General features: G+C 42.6%; 1 protein-coding gene across 2 annotated transcripts in view; it reads right to left on the bottom strand.

The window, feature by feature from the left end:
• Positions 1-23,395, bottom strand: part of LOC129824211 (phosphatase and actin regulator 3-like) — a 61,586-nt gene that overhangs the window by 24,105 nt on the left and 14,086 nt on the right. The window contains exons 2-6 of one of the 2 annotated variants that reach the window (XM_055883684.1): positions 6,999-7,163; positions 3,798-3,962; positions 2,801-3,019; positions 1,317-1,536; positions 427-668 (exon numbers count right to left, since the gene is read on the bottom strand). In XM_055883684.1, coding sequence (XP_055739659.1) covers positions 427-668; positions 1,317-1,536; positions 2,801-3,019; positions 3,798-3,962; positions 6,999-7,163 — 1,011 coding nt within the window. The remainder of the gene's footprint in view (positions 1-426; positions 669-1,316; positions 1,537-2,800; positions 3,020-3,797; positions 3,963-6,998; positions 7,164-23,395) is intronic. The other variant, XM_055883693.1, reaches the window with a different exon arrangement.

Genomic DNA, 23,395 nt, shown 5'->3' with positions numbered 1-23,395 from the left:
AAATTCACCCAACTTATTGTGGGAAGCTTGTGGAAGGCTACCCAATACATTTGATTCAAGTTAAACAATTTAAATGTAATGCTACCAAATACTAATTGAGTGTATGTAAACGTCTGACCCACTGGAAATGTGATGAAAGAAATATAAGCTGAAATAAATAATTCTCTCCACTATTATTCTGACATTTCACATTCTTAAAATAAAGTGGTGATCCTAACTGACCTAAGACAGGGAATTTTTATTAGGATTAAATGTCAGGAATTGTGAAAAACTGAGTTTAAATGTATTCGGCTAAGATGTATGTAAACTTCCGACTTCAACTGTATACTGCTTGGGAATTAGTTTAACAAGGGGGATGTCATTAATCTATGTTGTTCATTTCGTGGATATCATTTTATGCGATCTTTCCTTTAAGAATGGACACACCGGATATGACAGAGTCGTTCCAGTCGTCCTGATCATGGGGGAGGCCCGAGCTGTCGGAGAAGCACTGGTCCAGCCGCACATTCTCCTTGTTCTCCTCCGCCTCCATCTTCCTCTCCGTTTGGTGGAGCCAGTCGACAACGCCACCCCCCGCCACCGACGGATTCTCCGAGCTGGAGGAGCGAGAGATCCGCCCGTCAGAGCGCCGCCAAGGGGGCGAGCACGGCTCAGCAGGCCCATGCACACTGAGGGGACACGGGAGGGAGGAGGGAGCATGGGGGGGGGGGGGGGTTAATGGACGGGTGAGCAAGGCAGTGCAGGTTAGTATGGGAGGTAGCATTTAATCAATTTGAAAGGTAAAAGGTAGGAGTTAACGTGGATGGGTGAGCATGTGGTGAAGATACCATAGGAGTGAACACTGGGTTCTTCAATTATGGGATAGTGAAAATGCAACATGGCGGTAGTAAGCTAATTGGCTGTAACATCACTGAAAGGGATGATGTTGAGGTTAGATGTGGGGTTGAACATTAAATAACACTTTACTCAACACCAGTAGGTATAATGCATTATGATACAGTTATAATGCATTGTAAGACATGATAATGTCGAGTCGCATGTGTGACCGTGTTTATAATGTCCTATCATCGTCTCATAATGAGCATGACTAAATACCAGCCATTTTGAGTCAGTGGAACTGTTGATACAGAGACCTAACATATTATAATAAACTTCATTTTAAGACATTATAAAGGCTCATATATGCTTATAACAAGTTATAAAGAATTCTATCCACAGGCTTTAAGTTTTACCAAACATTAGAGACAACATGAACTCCCGGTCACATGATGGGGAGATTATATGGCTGTTTGCAGTGAATGGTTGGTGCTCTTCACCTTTCTTGCCGATTCGCTTTTGAGGCAAAGGCTCGTTGTAGTTCTTCCATGATACAGCTAGGGGGCATTGGAGGGTGCATAATATTGGTGAGGTGAGGAGACCCTGAGGAGTTGGAGAGTGGCCCTCGCAGGGACACCATGGAGGCCAGGCTCTCGGGAGCCCTGGGAGGCTCCTTAGGCAGGAAAGAGTTGGCCAAGTGTGAGGACACAGGGGATGGGTCTGAGGGGCAAAGAAAGACAGAGGTCAGGTATCTACTGTACTTTGTATTTGTTTATGCATGTATAGGTGACCTTATGTACAATGTAATAACTGATACCAATGATGTTTAGATGATGATGACTCCAAATTAAAATCTGTACTTTGTTTGTCTATGACAGCACAGTGTCTCAAAACGATTTGAGTGGTCCACAATGGGTACGTTTACATGTACAGGAATAATTCCATATGAAACTGTTTATGGCAGTAGGCAGATTATGCAATAGTCATGTAAACACCTTACTCAGCTTATCTTAATCGGTGTAAAGTCAAAAAACGAAGTAAACATATGCCGATTAAAACACCTGGTTTTCAGAGCAATCTTTCAAATTATTAGGACGTGTAAACACCTTAATCGGTGTTCCAGCAATTTATTTGATCTGTGCATGTGCCAGCACCAGCCGAGCGAGCCGGGTTCGGAACTACTGAATGTATGCGTCTTCGAAGTAGTTTTCAGAATCAAATATGCTTCCCAAAAATAACATGGTCGATGTGGTAGAACGTTGATTTTGATTGCCGATGTTTTGCATTTATCAGAGTGCCATCAGGTAGCCTGATTTCAGATGTATCCATGTAAACAGGATTATTATGGGAAATCGGCCTTCTTGCAAAGCATGTAAACGTTTTAATCAAACTATTATATTAATCTGACTATCCGCCATAATCGCATGCTCAATGTGAATTTTAAAAACTCTTACTCTAGTGGTATGGGTGGTCCATCCTCTTCATGCACAGATGTGTGATCCTTTGGTGTGTTGTGTTAAGTATATGTAGCAGATGTCAGCTAGTTAGCTGTGTGTGTGCTAGTAGTACCCATCATGCCATGACAAAGTAGTGTTACCCTCAGCCAAACAAAACTATTGGTAAGGAAAATGTAGGAAGGAAGCATGCTAGCTTTTGTAGTTTTGTGTCATTGTTGATGTGTGATCGAATCCTGGTCGGCCGTACATGGATGGTCTCTGTCACATGTTTTTGGGTGTTTGTGTGCTTGTACATGTGGGGTTCACACTACCCTTGTCTGTGAGTGCAGTGCAGTACATGTGTATGTATTCGCAGGCCTATGTGTTTTGGCATGATGGTCCCTTCCTATTAATATACTCCAACCGGGTTAATTCCATTTCAATCAATTCCAATTTTTCTCAATGCTTTTCAATGAGGAAAAATTGGAATTGGAATGAGTTCGATTCGAATTGACACCTACCCTGATACACTACTCTAGCCTACTCACCCTCGCCACTGCTCAGCTGTGGCATCACCGGTTTGGCCGCTACTGGAGGTGGCGTGGTTCCTCGAGGTATTTCCTCTTCTAGTCTCTCCTCCGTCTCCTCTATGCCCTCCTGTACCTCATCGGAGGCATCGGCACTAGGCTGCGCCTCCTCTTCTCCCTCCTCTTCTGTTTTCTGACTGCTCTCCTCCTCTGGCTCACAATCCTCTGGAGGCTCAGCCGCTGAAAGACATTTGTTTAATTAAGTTAAATCAAAGTTTAAATCAGGTGCCACCATTCACTGTGAGAAAGTTGTTGTCAGTGAATGAACGATGCTATTATAAGTACCATTCTGGATGTTTATACATTTTCTCCGTTGCCCCCTAGTGGCTCTTGTGAGTATCATATGGCTAAACGTAACCTACTTTGAATAATTTGTACAGTATAAGAACATGAATAATAAAATGGTGATCGCTCCATATCATAGATCATGTATCTTGAGTTTTTCCTATTGTAAATACTGTCAAAAGTTTATAAATAATTGTTCATAATTATAAAGAAAAAATACAATTGTGGTGTGACATGCCTATAAACTATTATCAAAGATACACACGAAGGATTCAGTCGAATTCCATGGCCCTCTGTAAGTTTGATTACTCTGAAATGTGTCACTGGCGAAAGCAATACGGTTGATGGTAGACTTCTCGGGCTATCCTATCCTGTGTCAAATAATTCATCTTCTTCTAAAGGAGTACAAAGTAGAAAAGGCGAAATTCAGTACTTTCAGCTCATATTCCTAATTTGATTTCGAATCCAGAATGCTGGAGTATATAGCCAAAATAAAAAAAATTGCTTCGCTGTCCAAAAACTGTAGCTCCACCTTGACCTATGACAGGCTAGGAGGTGGAAGTTTCATCATATATACCAATCAAATCCTCTCATATCTCCATAAGTGCATAATAAACCATAGGATTTAGGATTGGGTCTTAGTTTTCTTTGTAGGGTTTTTGGGCTGTCCTACCTGGCGGGGGGAGTTCCTCCTCTGGGCCCAGGTACTCCACACTGCTGACCGTGAGAGTGGCGCTGAGCGACCCCCCAAAACTCCCCAACATGCCTGTCCCGTCTGAGGAGCCCTGCAAGGGGGAGCCGGGCTCGGGAGAGATGCACCCACTGGACAATGCCACATCTGCAGGGAGACAACGTACAGGGCTTAGTCTGCAGTATTCTACACCTTCTATTTCACGGTCATGGTCTCCATAGCATGACTACATTACATTATCTCCATATTGGGTCGGTCCTTTGATTTCAATCACTTTTTGACCGCACCCCTTTAGATTTGAACAAAACTTTGCATACATACAGTGCCTTCTAAAAGTATTCAGACCCCTTGACTTTCCCCACATTTTGTTAAGTTACTGCCTTACTCAGAAAGGGAATAAAAAACAAATAAAAACTCAGCAATCACACACAATACCCCATAATGACAAAACAAAAACAGTTTTTTAGAAATTTTTGCAAATGTATTACAAAATAAAAAACAGAAATACCTTATTTACATAAATATTCAGACCCTTTGCTATGAGACTCGAAATTGAGCTCAGGTGCATCCTGTTTACATGGATCATCCTTGAGATGTTTCTATAACTTGATTGGAGTGCACCTGTGGTAAATTAAATTGATTGGACATGATTTGGAAAGAAACACACCTGTCTATTTAAGGTCACACAGTTGACAGTGCACGTCAAATCAAAAACCCAGCCATGAGATTGAAGGAATTGTCCGTAGAGCTCCGAGACAGGATTGTGTCGAGGCACAGATCTGGGAAAGGGTTCCAAAACATTGCTGCAGCATTTAAGGTCCCCAAGAACACAGTGGCCTCCATTATTCTTAAATGGTAGAAGCTTGGAACCACCAAGACTCTTCCTAGGGCTGGACCGCCCGGGCAAACTGAACAATCAGGGGAGAAGGGCCTTGGTCAGGGAGGTCACCAAGAACCTGATAGTCACTCTGACAGAGCTCCAGAGTTCCTCTGTCATGGGAGAACATTCCAGAAGGACAACCATCTCTGCAGCACTCCACCTATCAGGCCTTTATGGTAGAGTGGCCAGATGGAAGCCACTCCTCAGTAAAAGGCACATAACAGCCCGCTTGGAGTTTGCCAAAAGTCATCTTAAGGAGTCTCAGACCAGGAGAAACAAGATTATCTTTTCTAATGAAACCAAGATTGAACTCTTTGGCCTGAATACCAAACGTCATGTCTGGAGGAAACCTGGCATCATCCCTACGGTGAAGCATGGTGGTGGCAGCATCATGCTGTGGGGATGTTTTCAGAGGCAGGGACTGGGAGACTAGTCAGGATTGAGGTAAAGATGAACGGAGCAAAGTACAGAGAGATCCTTGATGAAAACCTGCTCCAGAGCGCTCAGGACCTCCGACTGGGGTAAAAGGTTCACCTTCCAAAAGGACAACGACCCAAATCACACAGCCAAGACAACGCAGGAGTGGCTTCGGGACAAGTTTCTGAATGTCTTTGAGAGGCCCAGCCACAGCCCAGACTTGAACCCGATTAAACATCTCTGGAAAGACCTGAAAATAGCTATGCAGCAATGCTCCCCATCCAACCTGACAGAGCTTGAGAGGATCTGCAGAGAAGAATGGGAGAAACTCCCCAAATACAGGTGTGCCAAGCTTGTAGCATCATACCCATGAAGACTCGATGCTGTAATCGCTGCCAAAGGTGCTTCAACAAAGTACTGAGTGAAGGGTCTGAATACTTATGTAAATGTAATATTTCAGTTTTTACAAATTTGCTAAAATTTCTATAAAGCTGTGTTCGCTTTGTCATTATGGGGTATTGTGTGTAGATTGATGAGGGAGAAAAACAATTTACACTCCATTTAGGATAATATGTTAGGTAGCCTAGTGGTTAGAGCGTTGGGCCAGTAACCGAAAGGTTGCTGGATCAAATCCCCGAGCTGACATGGTAAAAATGTCTGTTCTGCTCCTGAACAAGACAGTTAACCCACTGTTCCCCGGTAGGCCATCATTGTAAATAAGAATTTGTTCTTAACTGACTTTCCTAGTTAAATAAAGGATAAATCAAAAAATACTGTATGTATTAATTTGTGGATGGCCACCCCCCATTTCGTATGATATGTGAAGAATTACAATTTGTATTATATGTTACGAATTAGCAAAACATGTACATTGTGTTACGAATTTGCAAAATGCATGATTTGTTACGAATGCTAGCTAGGTGGCTAACGTTAGCTAGCTAGGTTAGGGTTAGGGTTGGTTTAAAGGGTAACGGTTAGGGAAGGGGTAGCTAAAATACTAAAGTTACACGTGATGAGATTCAAACTCACAGCCTTTGGGTTGCTCGACGTTCGTGTTATACACCCACCCATTTTTGTTTGTGCATATGTTGTAGCTTGAATAGAGAATCAGAGAATGTTGACTTGAATGGGAATATCATTTGTTTTCAATTATACTGACAATCTTCCATAGGGAACCTATTGAAATCATAGAAATATAGATAATAGAATGTACATTCGCATTTAAGTAGACATTCGGCGGTGGATAGACCAGCGGACATCTTTGTGGTAGTTCTAAGTGTCAACGGTGTACCAGCTAAACTGTAGGGGCCTGAAGTGATTGAAATTACACGCACCCTGTATTCAAGGGTATGCAGCTGTCTCAACCGATGACGTGTACAACACAAACACCTCAGATGATGAAAATTAGGGTCTAAGCTACAGCATATGCGAAAATGAAAAACATCAGAGTTTACGCACTAAGAAAATTCATGTTAAAGGTTAAAAAATAAATTATAAAATAGTTTGACTAACCTGATTGTAACCGTTTAAATTATATCAAACCGTTAATATTTTTCATTGATGAAGACATGGATGTCTCATGGTATGGTGGGGTATACAATATTGGTGCTGTCAAAAAGTGATTAATTTCAAATGGAACGACCCTATTCTGAAATGGCTTCCTTTTTGTGTCCTTTCTTTCATGACCCCTGATCTGACAGAAATGGAGAGTCCTATTTGGGGTCATGGTAAGTTGAGATAGAGGAAGCCATTTTAAAGATTTGGGGCATTACTCGAGTCCTTTTACTCATCATCTACTACGCCTGCATGTGTGCATGTTTGTGTAGTTTCCATATGGGTCTCTCTTTCTCGCTCTCTCTTTTCCCCCATCTCTCTCTCTCGCTCACCTGTGGAGCTCTGCTTCAGCTTCTCGTTTTTCTTTTTCCTCCACTTCCAGGGTTTGAAGATGCGCCCCAGGCTGGCCAGCTTGCTGTTGCGGCGGATGGGCGGGGTGTGCACCCCCGACACCAGGCAGCCAGTATGCAGCACCCTCTGATGGTCCATCACCTCCACTGCAACCAGAGGGGTGTGTAGCAGACAGGGAGGATGGATATTAGTTAGCAGGCAATTATGCAAATCATGTCATGTGTCAATGTTCACCCTATTCATTATGCAAATTAAACCTACTTTAAATAAATTGATTTTGATTAACAGATGGTTTCCCTATAGCTCTCCCCTTTAACACTAGAGAAGAGAAACTCTACAGCAAGACTCCACAGCTACTAAAGATGGAGCACTGGATATAGAAGCCACAGCCAAGAGCAAAACAGGTGCATCAACCCAAACAAGTTTCTCATGTAGACATAACCAGAGTATGTACAGAAAACCGTCCGGGGTGATTGATTTGACATCAACACCTCCTCAACATCAGAAGAGAATCAAGTTTCATTGAATTACCGTGTGAGTCATAAGGCCACAGGCCCACACAACAGCTGCACTGATGTACACATAGTCTTAGTGATGTGTTGTGTTCACATTCAATCACAAACAAACAGGGTACATACATAGGAAATGTCCAATAAATATACCAGAAAGAATCCAAGCGGTAAACATTAGTGTGACTAAACCCACTACAACAGGAACAGGCAGGAGGCAGACATTTTGGTTTCTGTAGTCAGTACAGGCTACAGAGGCTTTCAACAAAAGAGGGGGAAAATGACTGGAAAACCTCACTGAGTGTTGTTGAAGTACAGTGCAGGAGAGGGAGGGTGGACAGAGCCCCGATGCCGTGTGCAACATGCCTCTTTCTCTCTCTCTCTCTCTACAAATGCATGGGATGGGATGGGATGGGATGGGATGGGATGTGGAGGAGAAGCGGGCTCTGGAGTTTGACCCCAAATAATGGAGAAACGAGTCAGTTGACCGGCACGCACGTCTGGCCGACTAACTGTCAACCAGCACACAACAGAATCCAGGTCAAGCCTGAAGACACGCGGCAGCGAGCACAGCGAGATTAGAGAAGGGGGGAGGAGGTAGAAAGGAGGAAGGGGGGGGGGGGGGGGGGCATTGCTGTTGCCATGGCGACAACATCCAGATGCTGCAGTCAGTCGGTGGAGAGGAGCCTCCTTGGAGGCAGAGCAGCCCAACTGCATGCAGGGAAGGGGGTAAGCAGCATGGAGGAGGTCAGTGAGTAGAAAAGGGGAGGGGGGGGCTAGGTGGGAGGGAGGAGAGGAGAGTTGAGGGGGGATTCTAGGCTGTTGCCATACGGAAGGAGAATCTCCAGTAGCCAATCAGAGCCCAGTAATTCATAATGTATATCAAGTATTTCTACATTTTCCATAGAGGGAAACCTGTTTTAAAAAATGGAGTAACAGATAACATTGAATTTGGAGAAAGCTCAGAATTTGTTTCTTCACCGGATGGGGATATATTAAAAAAGTATGTAAAATTTCCATCGTGAATGGGCTGTACCACGTGTGGTGAACAATACAATTTCAATGAATATGCTAATGTGCATTTGGATGAATTAAATCCAGGTATCGTGTTTAGGCAGCACCCCATTTCTTTGCAGTAATGTAAATTGTCCACAGTATGTATTAGTTTTCCAGCTGTTGCGAGTGTCTAGCCTACAAGTGCTAAAAGTCTGGAAGACTTACCCAACCTATCACATTTAGGCAAAATACATTTTGTGTGAAAAAAGGGGGGATCTATGATTGCAGCATAAGAAGTGTTCATGAGAGTCCAATGATTTTAATAGTAGACTCTGCATACAGTATTCTAGTTTTCGCACGTGCTAGACTACTATAAACTTTAAGAAGGATGTTATAAATATGAAGAATATAGGAGAAATCCATATTCATTGCAATGTTACCTAATAATAATGAGGATTCGATAAAGAATCCCAGTGTACTAAACTCAGAACTACAGTGGTACTGCATGTCACGGGGGACCCCACCCCGTTTAACCATGCTGTCAGTGAATTCAAAACCGGAACATTTCTACAGAGCAAACCTGCTCTGTATAGCTCCACAGCGAGTATTTTACTGTGAAAGTGAGGAGAACAAAGCAAATGTAATTTTAACTGACATTATGGTTGCCACTCATGTACATATGACAGGACAGATTCAAAATTCAACATGAAAAAGATTTGAGCTACATCTCACCCTCCGAAAGTAATATATGTTATCGCTGCTGCACATCCAATGTTAATACACTCTATTTTCCTGTGACTCCAGTGTCTCTTTGAACCAAGGCAAAGTGCACAATCAACAGAGATATGTGTGACGCTCAGATATAGAGCAAAATATATATTGTCAAGCATGATTGACAGTGTTGTGAGGTTACTGTTGTACGGTCACAATAAAACTATGAAAAACATACAACATCGTTTGCATCTTATATAGGCCTTAATATGTTGTAATGTATACCCTGTTATTGTGGAAGCTGTGGTAGCTAAGAGTTCTTCAAATTGTGCCCTGCTGACTAGCCAAGATGAACTCCCTCACTGTTCACACACTTCAAGACCAGGGTCATGTTCCTACCAAACGGAAGAAAACAGATTGAAACAAGGAGGGACTAGTTAGACTTGTCCAATAATAAATGCTGGTTTTCCAATGCAGATTATGATAAAATGTGTTATGTTGTGTGCGTTAATGAACACGACCCTGCTCTGTATTTGGTGCTACTTAGCTTGCCTTTCCCTGACACATCTCAGTAATACGTTACACTGAGTGAGATACTGCCAGCTGTAACAAATCATTGCAATTCATTTCCAGCTGTCTCTCTAATGACAAAAGTAACCTGACGTAAAACATGACTGACAGAATGCACGACAGACACGATTGTAACTAAACGGCTGTTGTCCTACGGTAGAGTTGAAAGGTGGGCTGTTCATAGGTGCAATGGCATAAGTAGACCAAACATATGCCTTATGAGCATGTTTCAAGGGCATTTGTTGAAGGACACTTCATGGTGCAATGTCACAGTTGATGGAGGTCACACATACCATATACACATGGCTTGTAGAGTGACATGTGTCACAGTGAAAACGAATGGATCCCCCAACCTTCAGAAATCAATTCAAAGCTCAGGATATGGCTTTGTCTAGATATTCATATGTCAATTTCTCCATCATGCCCTCTGATAGGCCAGGTAAAATTGTTGCCATATCGCTTTCACCTATCCAATCATCTCTTATCTATCCAAGTGTATACGGGGTAGGGGCTAGGGGTTGATTTGAGATTCAGGGTCTTCTCAGGTCAGCCCTGTTCAAATCCATTCCTCCCACCCCCCTCTCCCTCTTCACTTGGAGGACTAACAATGTGCCCTTGAACAGGCCACCTCCTTACCCACTGCCATGCCATGCCAGCTAACCTCCTCACTTACCCCCCTGGCATTGCAACTGTGCTGCCATCTGGCCATGGCCTACGGGCCTGTCACAGTCTGAGCACACAGCTAACTACCAGAAGAGAGTGAGAGGATGCTTGTGTCTATGCTTCCTAGTGAGCAGCCACACATTGATTTAAGACCCCTGATCTGAGAGAGACTAGCGAGCAGCTGCACCACCATTACACAAAGGGAGGTGCAGAGTTCAGAGTGACCCAGTCTTTATGAAGAGTGGAGTGCCCATGCTAGCAACTGGTCCCTTATATCTTAGTCATTGCATAGTACTGCCTTGAATGATAACATTGTATAATTGCATCTTTTTTAGATGCCAAAAATCTGAATTATCTGATATTCCACTAACAGGCCAAATAGGGTTGACCAAGAGCAGATTTGGGCTGCTATTTTTTATATATATATTTATATATATACAGTGCCTAGTGAAAGTCTACACACCCCTTGCACAGTCTTCATATTTTGCTGCCTAAACATTTAATCTAAAAAGGGATTAAATTATTTTTCCTACAGTTCTACGCAACCTACTTTTTTTTTCAGAGTGAAAGAAAGTCATTGAACATTTTCCAGATTAATTAGAAATAAAAAAACAAATGTCTTGATGTCTTCACACCCCAGAGTTAATACTTGGTGGAAACACCTTTCGCAGCCATTAGAGCTGTGAATTGTTTTGAATAATATTCTACCAACTTTGCACAACTCTTAGGGCAACATATGTCCATTGTTTTTGTCAAAATTGCTTCCACCAAGGATTCATTCTGTGGTGTGAAGACATATGCAATCAATACATCCTCATTTTGTATTTCTAAGTCATTTGGAAAATGTTCTAGAATTTGTCTTTCACTTTGAAAATGTGGAGTAGGTTGTCGAGATAGATCGCAAAAAAATCGAATTGAATCCCATTTACGATGTAATTTTAAGGCAGCAAAATGTGAAGACTTGTCACGCCCTGACCTTAGAGAGCCTTTTTATTTCTCTATTTGGTTAGGTCAGGGTGTGATTTGGGTGGGCATTCTATGTTTTCTGTTTCTTTGTTTTTGGTTCCCAATCGGAGGCAGCTGTCTATCGTTGTCTCTGATTGGGGATCATACTTAGGCAGCCCTTTTCCCACCATTAGGTTGTGGGATCTTGTTTTCTGTTCAGTGTTTCTGCCTGACAGAACTGTGTGCTTTCGTTTTCACGTTTGTTATTTTGTTTGAGTGTTTTTTAAATTTTTATAAAGGAATCATGAACACTTACCACGCTGCGCCTTGGTCCACTCTTCATACCACCAACGAGAGCCGTTACAAGACTGTGCAAGTGGTGTGTAGACTTTCACTGGGGGACTGTATATATATCATTACATAGAATGAAAAGGGTATCAATCCTCTCCCTTAAACAAATTACTGTATAAACAGTTTTAAACAGCAGACCTTTCCATACAAAGCTATTTTGAGATGCATCCTTATGCAAAGTCAATGGGTGAGTGGCTGTTGTGAGGTAGAGCTATATCAGAAATATAACATATCAACTAGATTTATTCTACTCCTGGGCCCGTATTCAATAAGCGTGTCCGAGTAGAAGTGCGGATCTAGGATGAGGTCCCCCCTGTCCATGTAATCTTATTCATTATGATTGAAACGGCACTGATCTAAAGGCACTCCTACTCTGAGACACTTTATGAATACGGACCCTAAACTCAAAAGCATGTTCAAGCGAGATTCTGCATTCCATATGCTTTTCAGTTTTCCCATTCAGGAGTAAAGCCCATTCCTGTGGGAAGCTGCTATAGACCACCAAGTGCTAACAGTCAGTATCTGGATAATATGTGTGAAATGCTTGATAATGTATGTGATCAACAGAGAAGTGTATTTTCCTGGTGATTTAAATATTTACTGGCTTTCATCAAGCTGCCCACTCTAGAAAAAATGTCAAACTGTGACCAGTGCCTTCAGGAGTCAATCACCACCTTCCGGAGACACCTGAAACCCCACCTCTTCAAGGAATACCTAGGATAGGATAAAGCACCCATTTACGAAAATGACCGTAAAAACGGTTAAATCCCCTTAGATTGATGAGGAATTGAAACATTTTATGGTTGAGAAAGGTATGGCAAATAAGTGGCAGCACGACCGATTGGCAAATAAACTATACTATGTAAATATATAAAATTAAAAATATAAAGAATGATAGTAAAAAGCTTTAGAGCACCTTAAATTACATTTTGGGAAAAAAAGCTCATTCATCACAAAACCCACTGATATTGCCAACTTCTTTAATGATTTATTCGTTGGCAAGATTAGCAAACTTAGGCATGACATGTCAGCAACAAACGCTGACACTACACATCCAAGTGTATCTGACCAAATTCTGAAAGACAAGCATTGTACTTTTGAATTCCGTAAAGTGATTGTGGAAGAGGTGAAACAATTATTGTTGTCTATCAACAATGACAAGCCACCAGGGTCTGACAACCTGGATGGAAAATTACTAAGGATAATAGCGGACGGTATTGCCGCTCCTATTTGCCATATCTTCAATTTAAGCCTACTAGAAAGTGTGTGCCCTCAGGCCTGGAGGGAAGCAAAAGTCATTCCGCTACCCAAGAATAGTAAAGCCCCCTTTACTGGCTCAAATAGCCGACCAATCAGCCTGTTACCAACCCTTAGTAAACTTCTGGGAAAAAATGGTGTTTGATCAGATACAATGCTATTTTACAGACCACAAATTGACAACAGACTTTCAGCACGCTTATAGGGAAGGACATTCAACAAGCACAGCACTTACACAAATGACTGATGATTGGCTGACAGAAGTTGATGATACAGATATCGTGGGGCTGTTTTGTTAGACTTCAGCGCGGCTTTTGACATCGATCATAGTCTGCTGCTGGAAAAACGTATGTGTTATGGCTTTACACCGACTGCCATGTTGTGGATAAAGAGTTACCTGTCTAACAGAACACAGAGGGTTTTCATTAATGGAAGCTTCTCCAACATAATTCAGGTAGAATTAGGAATTCCCCAGGGTAGCTGTTTAGACCCTTACTTTTTAAAATCTTTACTAATGACATGCCACTGGCTTTGAGTAAAGCCAGAGTGTCTATGTATGCGGATGACTCAACACTATACATGTCAGCTACTACAGCAACTGAAATGACTGCAACACTTAACAAAGAGATGCAGTTAGTTTCAGAATGGGTGGCAAGGAATAAATTAGTCCTAAACATTTCCAAAACTAAAAACATTGCATTTGGGACAAATCATTCACTAAACCCTAAACCACAACTAAATCTTGTAATGAATAGTGTGGAAATTGAGAAAGTTGAGGTGACTAAACTGCTTGGAGTAACCCTGGAATGTAAACTGTCATGGTCAAAACATATTGATACAACAGTAGCTAAGATGGGGAGACGTCTGTCCATAATAAAGCGCTGCTCTGCCTTCTTAACAGCACTATCAACAAGGCAGATCCTACAGGCCCTGGTTTTATCGCACCTGGACTACTGTTCAGTCGTGTCGTCATGTGCCACAAAGAGGGACTTAGGAAAATGACAATTGGCTCAGAACAGCCATGACTACATGGAACTCTGTTCCACATCAGGTAACTGATGCAAGCAGTAGAATCAGATTTTAAAAACAAGTAAAAATACACCTTATGGAACAGTGGGGATTGTGAAGAGACACACACAAAGGTACAGACACACGCACTCTACACACATGTACATTGTAATATTGTTTTATGGTGGTATTATACATTTTGTATTGTATATACTGTATGTAGTGGTGGAATAATGTTATATGATGTACTATTTTATATTTTGTTTTATATGTGATGTAAGTGCCTTAATGTGTTTGGATCCCAGGAAGAGTAGCTGCTGCCTTGGCAGCTGTTAATGGGGATCCATAATAAATACAAAGTACATTTACTCTGAGAAACCAGTCTATGTGTGGTATTCTCAAATGTGTGGGCTACTGGCTTTAAAGGAGGGACTGCATGCAGCCTCACTACAAAACACTTAGGATCAAGTCTTGTTTAACATCTTTTCAATGAGGCCTATTTTGTCCCTTTGGTTAGTATCTTGGTTTGTATGCTGCTTAGGTTAAGAGCTAAGTTGGTTTTGATTTTGACACACACAAGTACACTACACACAAACGTATACACAAACACGGCGCATGCGCGTACACAAACACGTATACACACACACCATTGTCACATAGCCTGAACCTGGCATACTGCTTTGCGGGTAAAACCTGTAACATACCGTGGTGTACCCACTGACCAGGACAGTGTATATTCTATTCACACACAGTGACCACAGAGCCTAACAGTCATAAAACAGGCCCATACTCATATTTGTAATGTGTGTTTGATACAATCTTTCTCACACACACACACACAATACCACCCTAGGGATCCAGCATCTCCCTGAAAGCCATAGCCAACAGATCCACCCAGTGGGATTTACTGTAGCCAGTCCTGCTAAAAGAGTCTCTCTTGCCCAACTCCTGTCACCCACATAATAGGCTCAGGCACTAAGAATAGACATGTGTCATTTTAGCCAGAAAAAGAGAGAGCACCCACAGGTCTTTGGCTTCCAACGGTTATCAGAGTAGACAGAGGCGGCCTCCCGAGTAGTGCAGTGCTTGAGGCACTACAGATCCAGGTTCGATCCAGGGCTGTGTCGCAGCCGGCTGAGACCGGGAGACCCATGAGGCGACAAACAATTGGCACAGCGTCGTCCGAGTTAGGGGAGGGTTTGGCTGGCCGGGATGTCCTTGTCCCATCACGCTCTAGCGACTCCTGTGGCGGACAGGGCACATCGACATGCGTACTGTGTTTCCTCCGACACATTGGTGCGGCCGTGAGCAGTGTGTCAAGAAGCAGTGCGGCTTGGCAGAGTCGTGTTTCGGGAGGACGCGTGGCTCTCAACTTTCGCTACGGGAATTGCAGCGATGGGACAAGACTGTAACTACCAATTGGATATCACGAAATTAGGGAGAAAAAAACTAGACAGGCATCATGCCCATAGGTGGCACAAGGGCATCTTCCCCCTCAGATGTGTACTGTTTTTTAATTTGTCAGATATTAAATGAATTACTAAACATTTGAAGGGTTTTTAGCCCATGTTTTTCCAGCTGTAATTTGCAGGGGGGGGGGACACTAACTGGGCCAGCCAGAGTACCACCCCCTCTTCTTCCTAGTAAGTGTTTCCTTCCAAGGTGCACCAAGGAGCAAAGATATGCGAGACAGGATGTTAGCTACTCTAGTGAGCGCAAACAGTATCGTCAGTGGAGGGGAGAGAGAGTGTAGAGTGACACACACACACAGTTTTTTTTTTTTTTTTTTAGCTGCCGGTGATGGGCATGATTCACAGGAGGTACGTTTTTAAATGAACTTGATCAATCTATGTAGCCTATTGATTCCAACTTTATGAATAAATTATAATATAATGATAAATGTAATAGTAGCCAACCTAGCATTTTTATGAAGTTGGCTTTATCCAGCTAGATAGGTTCCAAATCTACCAATCTCATAACTAGCTACCAAGCCATTTCAGGCTATAAATCAAGTTAAAGTATCTTGTCTGACTATCTTAGCTTGCATGCCTGCTGGAAAGGTTGCTAAACTTTAGAGAATACTAAACTTGCTTTAATTCTTGGGTTATGGTACTATATACCAGTGTGGCAGTTGTACCAAACTCCTAAGGCATACAAGTTCAAAAGAATAAATGTGCATCATTATTAGTTAAAATTACAATTGAACAGGTGAAGAGGAATGCTTAGATAACTATGCAGAAAGATATACATATCTTTGGCTCTAGATTGCAGGAAAAAGTCGTTTCAGGTGTTTTGGGGCCCCCTTTCTCTTGTGAAATGGTGGTGGTTTCTGTCTACTTGATAGTTGTAGAGACGAGCAGGATCAGGTAGGTGCGTGCTTGTTTATTGCAGTTAATGCCTGACAGATTTACATAAAACACGAGTGTTTGTGTGTGTGCGTGCATACGTGTGTGCATACATGTGAGAATGTATGTGTTTGTGTGTGTGCGTGCATACGTGTGTGCATACTTGTGAGAATGTATGTGCATGCGTCAGGAGTTTGCACATTTCTCCGTGTAGACCCTTGAAACCTATTTGTCTGTGTGCGTGTGTGCGCAGTGCATGTGCATGAGTGTAGGTGTGTGTGGTGTGCACATACCAGTGAGTGTGTATGAGTGTGAGTGGCTCTATTCCACTGGGCCCCCTGCAGGCAACACACTACTGGAAGTCTACACGACAGCCTCATTGTGGCGAGGCAGGAAAGACAAAGAAAGACGCACAGAACACGGAATATCACTAGCATTTACATTTTATGATACCTACGTGGAATGGTTTTACTCTGATTCATACTGGTTCTAAAGTCATGTATATCCACGAATAAGGAATAGATTCAGATATAGGTTGAGCATTATATTGATAAACTAAGTCAGTCTACTACTGCAAGAACAATAACCTTGTTATGGGCTACAGTATGTCTGGGAATGATGTATCCTGAATAATAATGTGTAAAAAGATATTCTGATGCTGGATCCCAATGCTCTGACTCAACAAATACACAAACACATGGCGTATTCAGTTGGACACTGAATACAGCAGACAGTACTAAAGCGTTAGCTTTCACAGACAGCAAGTGTACATTACTGTGTCAACGGCAACTGTGTGTGTGTGTGTGTGGTTTGGTTTTACTATCCTTGTGGGGACCAGAAGTCCTCACAAGGATAGTAAAACAAGGACAATTCTGACAAGTGGGGACATTTTGCTGGTCCCCATAAGGAGAAGGGCTATTTTAGGCTTAGGGGTTAGGTGTATGGTCACAATTAGGGTTAGTGTGTGTGTGCGTGCGTGCCTGCGTGCGTGCCTGCGTACGTGCGTGTGTGCCTGCGTGCGTGCGTGCGAGAGAGAGATGTGTCATATCTGCCATAAGAAGACAGAGACAAGAACTGGGTGTGTTGTGAAAATAAACCATGAGTAAGAATAAGTAGCTATGATCCATTGTGTGTGTGCATATTGAGAGGTGACCCAGGTAACACTGTAATTGATACCTCTCTCTCTCTCATAAGGTTTGTGAATACAGGCCTAGGAGTTCCACTGCAATGCGAGTGTTTTGCTCTCCATGGTGCTGAAATCCCCAATGCTGCCATGTAAACATACAGAATGCCCACCATCCATACAATAGTGTTATACATCTCTCTCTCTTCTCTCTCTCCCTCTCTCTCACACACATACACAAATGCCCTGCATCCCACCACACACTCACAACAGTCCGGCGAGACAATAAATAGATCAATTAATTTCCCTTACAACCAAATTCCTTCTATCACTGTCATCTAATACAGCTATGTATTTCATTTACCATCTCTAGAGAGGGCCTGTGAGGATTGTTGTGTTCAATACTGCTCTACTGTAAGTGCTTATCAAGCTAACAGCTACTCTGAAAGGGCTTCCTCGACTCTCACTCGGTAATGATTCGATGATGGCACCCATTGAGTGGCTGGGAAGACTAACTCTTCTACCTCGTCCGCCTTGGGCTCATTGTTCTTTTTCAGTCCACCCCTCCCCCCTCCTTCTCTCCTTCTTTCTATTCCCTTGTGTTCCCAGCCCAGACAGTGTTTATTTGGGTAAGGAACTGGGAATTCCCTCTCCCTTGATCATCTATCTCTGACAGAATCGGCCACATCGTCAGAGTGGGAAACCCAGACTATAGATTGTGGGGAGAATCCTAACTTCCACTTAAGTCGAATTTTCACCAAGTAATGCATCGATTTCAATGGGATACTATAAGTGAACGATTGGCTGTAATACCAGCCAAAACAAAGGGTGAGTGGGGCCCCTTAGTCTACAATGATTCTGTTCCTTGCTCCCCTTGATTAGAAAGGTCTGGATAGTTGAAAGCAACATCCTACCCAGCTGGATAGTGGGCTTTAATTGTACCATATGGCTTTCACCAAACCAAGGTTTTTGTTTCTGATTGGAAAATTACTAAGGAAAGGATACAAGGGAAAACACAATAGAAGGATACAAGAGCATGGTATTGGTATGTAGCCTCAAAAAAGGTGAGGAGTTGTTGATTGATGTTGATGAATACAGAAACTATCCAATAGAGCTCAGGTAACTTTACAACAAGTGGTTTTACAGCAGATTCACACAGTCTATTCCTGTAATGTTGGCCAGATAGCAGGCAGGCCCAGGAGGGCAATAATACAGTATCTCTCTGGCTTTTCACACAGGCAGAGGCTGTCTCGTCCTCTGTTGTACAAGGGCCAAAACTAGAGCTTTCCTCTTATAGCTCTACTCTAGTGTAGCTTGGCCTCCTAAATTCCTGTCTTTAGCTCCATTATTTTCTCCCTTAAGACTGAGGCCTATGCTTTGCTTGGGTCCTAGTTCCACCACGGTCTCAAAGGGCTGTCTGCTGACTGCTTTCCCACTCAGTCTGATTCCATCTGTGATTTTTCGGTGTTGCACAAGCTCAGGCAGGCGTGCCCGTTCTCCAACACATCAACACACACACATGCTCGTAAGTCGATGTATGCATATAGACACATGCATGCACGCACATACACACCACACAGTTCACACATTGTAAAATGCCTAATTTGCTTCGACTACCTCAGGGAATAAGCATAACCATGAGGCTTGTTGCTGCTGTGTTCCATTTTCATTCGTGGGGAAATACAGCGATCCCACAGTGAGCAGTGCTCGACAAGGCATACACTAACAGTTTGTTCCATTCACTTCACTTGCAGTTCTTGTATTTACAATATTGCAGTACCACATGCAGTGATGTTACAGTACAGGTTGAATGGTAAGAACATAGCGAGTTGGTGTCAGTGGGGACAGTATAACATTAGTGGCATTACTTGTGTGACTGATGCTGGGCGGTACAGATGCTCCCGTGCACTCACTCTCATTTACCAAGTGTAGAGCTGAAGAGACACAGTCACTCACTTTGAAAGTAGCAGCTACATTTACAACCAACTGATGAAATACATGTTCATGGATCAAGTGTACAAGTCGTGGCCCACATCTCTCAATAACATTTTTTTAACCTGCATGCAACCTACTTGGATAAATAAACAATATATAAACTAATATTTGTATGCATTTTTTGGGGTATTTCTTAGGAGTTCCTTTGTGATATTTCTCAAGCTAAAAGTGCTTCTGTTGTCCTCTATGGAGAACATGAGTGGCTCAAGAGGAAAATGAGCAAAGCTCTTGCTGCAACAAACAGGTGGCCTTAACTGGCATCCCAATCTTGGCAGGCTGAGATGAATGAGTCGTGAGCTGACAGCGTTGTGAATTACAGCTCCAGTTCCATAATAGAAATGGGTTTAAAGGGCTAGTTCACCCAAAGTCCATTATTGATGACCCAACAATCGTTATACAGTATCTAAATGAGGTGGGAAGAGAAGCTCGGAGAAGGGCCTCCCTCCCACCCTGTAGTGGCCGTGCTCTTTTTAGCAGCCAGTTAGAAACAAAAGTGATGACTCATATCCTGCCCGCTTGGTCTCATGATATAACATAGTAAACGTAAATCCGGGACACTCAAATTAGTATGATATGTTACATTCGCTATGGTTACATCAGACAGAAGACCACTGTCTAAGGCACTGCATCGCAGTGCTAGCTGTGCCACTAGAGATTCTGGGTTAGAGTCCAGGCTCTGTCGCAGCCGGCCGCGACCGGGAGACCCATGGGGCGGTGCACAATTGGACCAGCGTCGTCCGGGTTAGTGTAGGGTTTGGCCGGCAGGGATGTCCTTGTCGCCTCGCGCACTAGCCACTCCTGCGCAGTGCACACTGACACGGTCGCCAGGTGCACGGTGTTTCCTCTATCACATTGGTGCGGCTGGCTTCCAAGTTAAGTGGGCATTGTGTCAAGAAGCAGTGTGGTTTGGTTGGGTTGTGTTTCGGAGGACGCACGGCTCTCGACCTTCGCCTCTCCCAACTGTACGGGAGTTGCAGTGATGAGACAAGACTGTAACTACTAATTGGGGAAAAAAAGGGGTAAAATAAAATAATAATACATCTGACAGAAGGTTACTTAAGACAAAAACTAAAGTAGGGTGGTTGGTCGGGTGGATGGGTAGGTGTATAACGTGAATGGCTAGCAACCCAAAGGTTGCGTGTTCAAATGTCATTATGGACAACTTTAGCATTTTAGCTAATTAGCAACTTTCCAACTACTTTTTAGCTATTTGGCAAATACTTAGAATGTTAGCTAACACTTCCCCTAACCTTAACCTTAACTCCAAACCCCTAGCCTAGCTAACATTAGCCACCTAGTTAAGGTTAGCCATAACAAATTGGAATTCGTAACATATCATACGGAATGGATGCTGGACATCCACAAATTAATACATAGTACCATACAAAACGTATCATACTAATTGGCGTGTCACAGATTTACATTTACTATGTTACGTCTACCCGAGTCCAAGTTGATCCTGGTTCTGACTCGTCAATTACCCTGACATTGCATGCAGCGAGAGTGTGGGACACCCAGCAGAGCTAGGTGCAGAGGTAGGCTTCAAGACCAGGGTTACTGTGACACACTGAAGCAGCAGGTGAGATAGACAGCCAGAGAGAGAGAGAGAAGGAATTAGTGAAAAATGTAGATGTGGGGAGGTGGTCAGAGACAAATTTAAACTGAGGGGCTGGAAACTGATGTGTGAATATCTGTTTAAATGTGGTTTACAGATCAGATATAAATAGTAAAACATGTAAAATAGTAAATACAGACTCACAGCTGGAGCAAGAACAAACACAGAAACCCAAGTAGGCCTTCGATCAAGCCTGAAATGAACTAGTTGCATGTGAGGTGAGATGGTATGAATGATACTGACAGAAAACAGTGGTAGGCCTATCACCTCGTGAAAATGTAGAATGTCACTAATACTGAGTAATATACAGTGACTTCAGAAAGTATTCATAACCCTTGACTTATTCCACATTTTGTTGTGTTACAGCCTGAATTCAAACTATAATTGTTTTCTCAACCATCTACACATAATACCCCATAATGACAAAGTGAAAACATGTTTTTAGAAAATGTTGCACATTTATTGAAAATGAAATGCAGAAATATTCAACTTAAGTATTCACAGCCATTTATTATGACACTCCAAATTGAGCTCAGGTGCACCCAATTTCCTTTAGTCATCCTGTCTGATTGGAGTCCACCTGTGGCCAATTAAATTGTTTGGACATGATTTATAAAGAAACACACCTGTCTATATAAGGTCCTACAGTTGATAATGCATGTCAGAGCAGAAACTGTACCATGAAGTCCAAGGAACTGTCTGTAGAATTGTAATGAGGCATATATCTGGGGAAGGGTATAAAACCATTTCTACAGTGTTGAAAGTTTCCAAGAGCAGTGGTCTCCATCATTGGGAAATGGTAAAAATATAGAACTACACAGACTCTGCCTAGAGCTGGCCGTCCGACCAAACTGAGCAACTGCACAAGAAGGACGTTGGTCAGGGAGGTGACCAAGAACCCAATGACCACTCAGAACCACAGCGTTCCTTGACTGAGATGGAAGAACCTGCCAGAAGGACAACAGTCTCTACAGAGTTTCACCAATCTGGGCTTTTTGGGAGAGCGGCCAGACGGAAGCCACTCCTGAAAAAAAAGCACATGACAGCACACCTGAACTTTGCAAAAAGGCACGTGAAAGACTTTGAGATCATAAGGCAAAAGATTATGTCGTCTAAGGATGCAGAAAATGTAACTCTTTGTTCTGAATGCAAAGTATATATCTGGAGAAAACCAGGCAGCAACTGGGAGACTGGTAAGGATAGAGGGAACAATGAATGGATGAAAATCCCAATGAAAATCTGTGGAATGACTTGAAGATTGCTGTTCCCCATATAACTTAACAGAGCTTGAGAAAATCTACAAAGAATAATGGGAGAATAATGGGAGAAAATCCCCATAAATCCAGATGTGCAAAGACATACCCATGATGACTCAAAGCTGTAATCGCCACCAAAAGTGCTTCTACAAAGTATTGACTCAGGGGTGTGAATACTTAGGATAAATTAGATATTTCTGTATTTCATTTAGAAAATTGTCTAAACATGTTTTCACTTTGTCATTTTGGGGTATTGTGTGTAAGATGGTTGAGAAAGAAAATCTTTTAGGTTGAATTTTTTTGGGGGGGGGAATAAGTCAAGGGGTATGAATACTTTCTGAAGGCACTGTGTATGTATAAATACACTAAACACAAATATAAAAGCAACATGTAACGTGTTGGTCCCATGTTTCATGAGCGGAAATAAAAGATCCCAGACATTTTCCACGTGCACAAGAAGCTTATTTCTCTCACATTTTGTGCACAAATTTGTTTACATCTCTGTTAGTGACCATTTCTTCTTTGCCAAGATATTACATCCACCTGACAGGTGTGGCATATCAAGAAGCTAATCATTACACATGTGCACCTTGTGCTGGGGACAATAACACAACCCAATGCCATGTCACACAACCCAATGCCAAAGATGTCAAAAGTGTTGAGGGAGTGTGCAATTTGCATGCTGACTGCAGAAATGTCCACCAGATATGTTGCCAGAGAATTGAATTGAAGCTGCCCCCAACGCCATTTTAGAGAATTTGGCAGTACGTCCAACAGGCCTCACAACCGTGTGTGGGTAAGCGGTTTGCTGATGTCAACATTGTAAACAGAGTGCCCAATGGTGGCGGTGGGGTTATAGTACAGGCAGGCATAAGCTAAGGACAATGAACACAATTGCATTTTATCGATGGCAATTTGAATGCACAGAGATACCATGACGAGATCCTGAGGCCCATTGTCATGCCATTCATCCACCGCCATCACCTCATGTTTCAGCATGATAATGCACAGCCCCATTTTGCAAGGATCTATAC

The sequence above is a fragment of the Salvelinus fontinalis genome, chromosome 2 (genome assembly GCF_029448725.1).
Source record: "Salvelinus fontinalis isolate EN_2023a chromosome 2, ASM2944872v1, whole genome shotgun sequence".
NCBI classification, from domain to species: Eukaryota; Metazoa; Chordata; class Actinopteri; order Salmoniformes; family Salmonidae; genus Salvelinus; species Salvelinus fontinalis.
The sequence above is the reverse complement of the archived record's forward strand: the minus strand, read 5'-3'. Positions and strand labels throughout refer to the sequence as shown.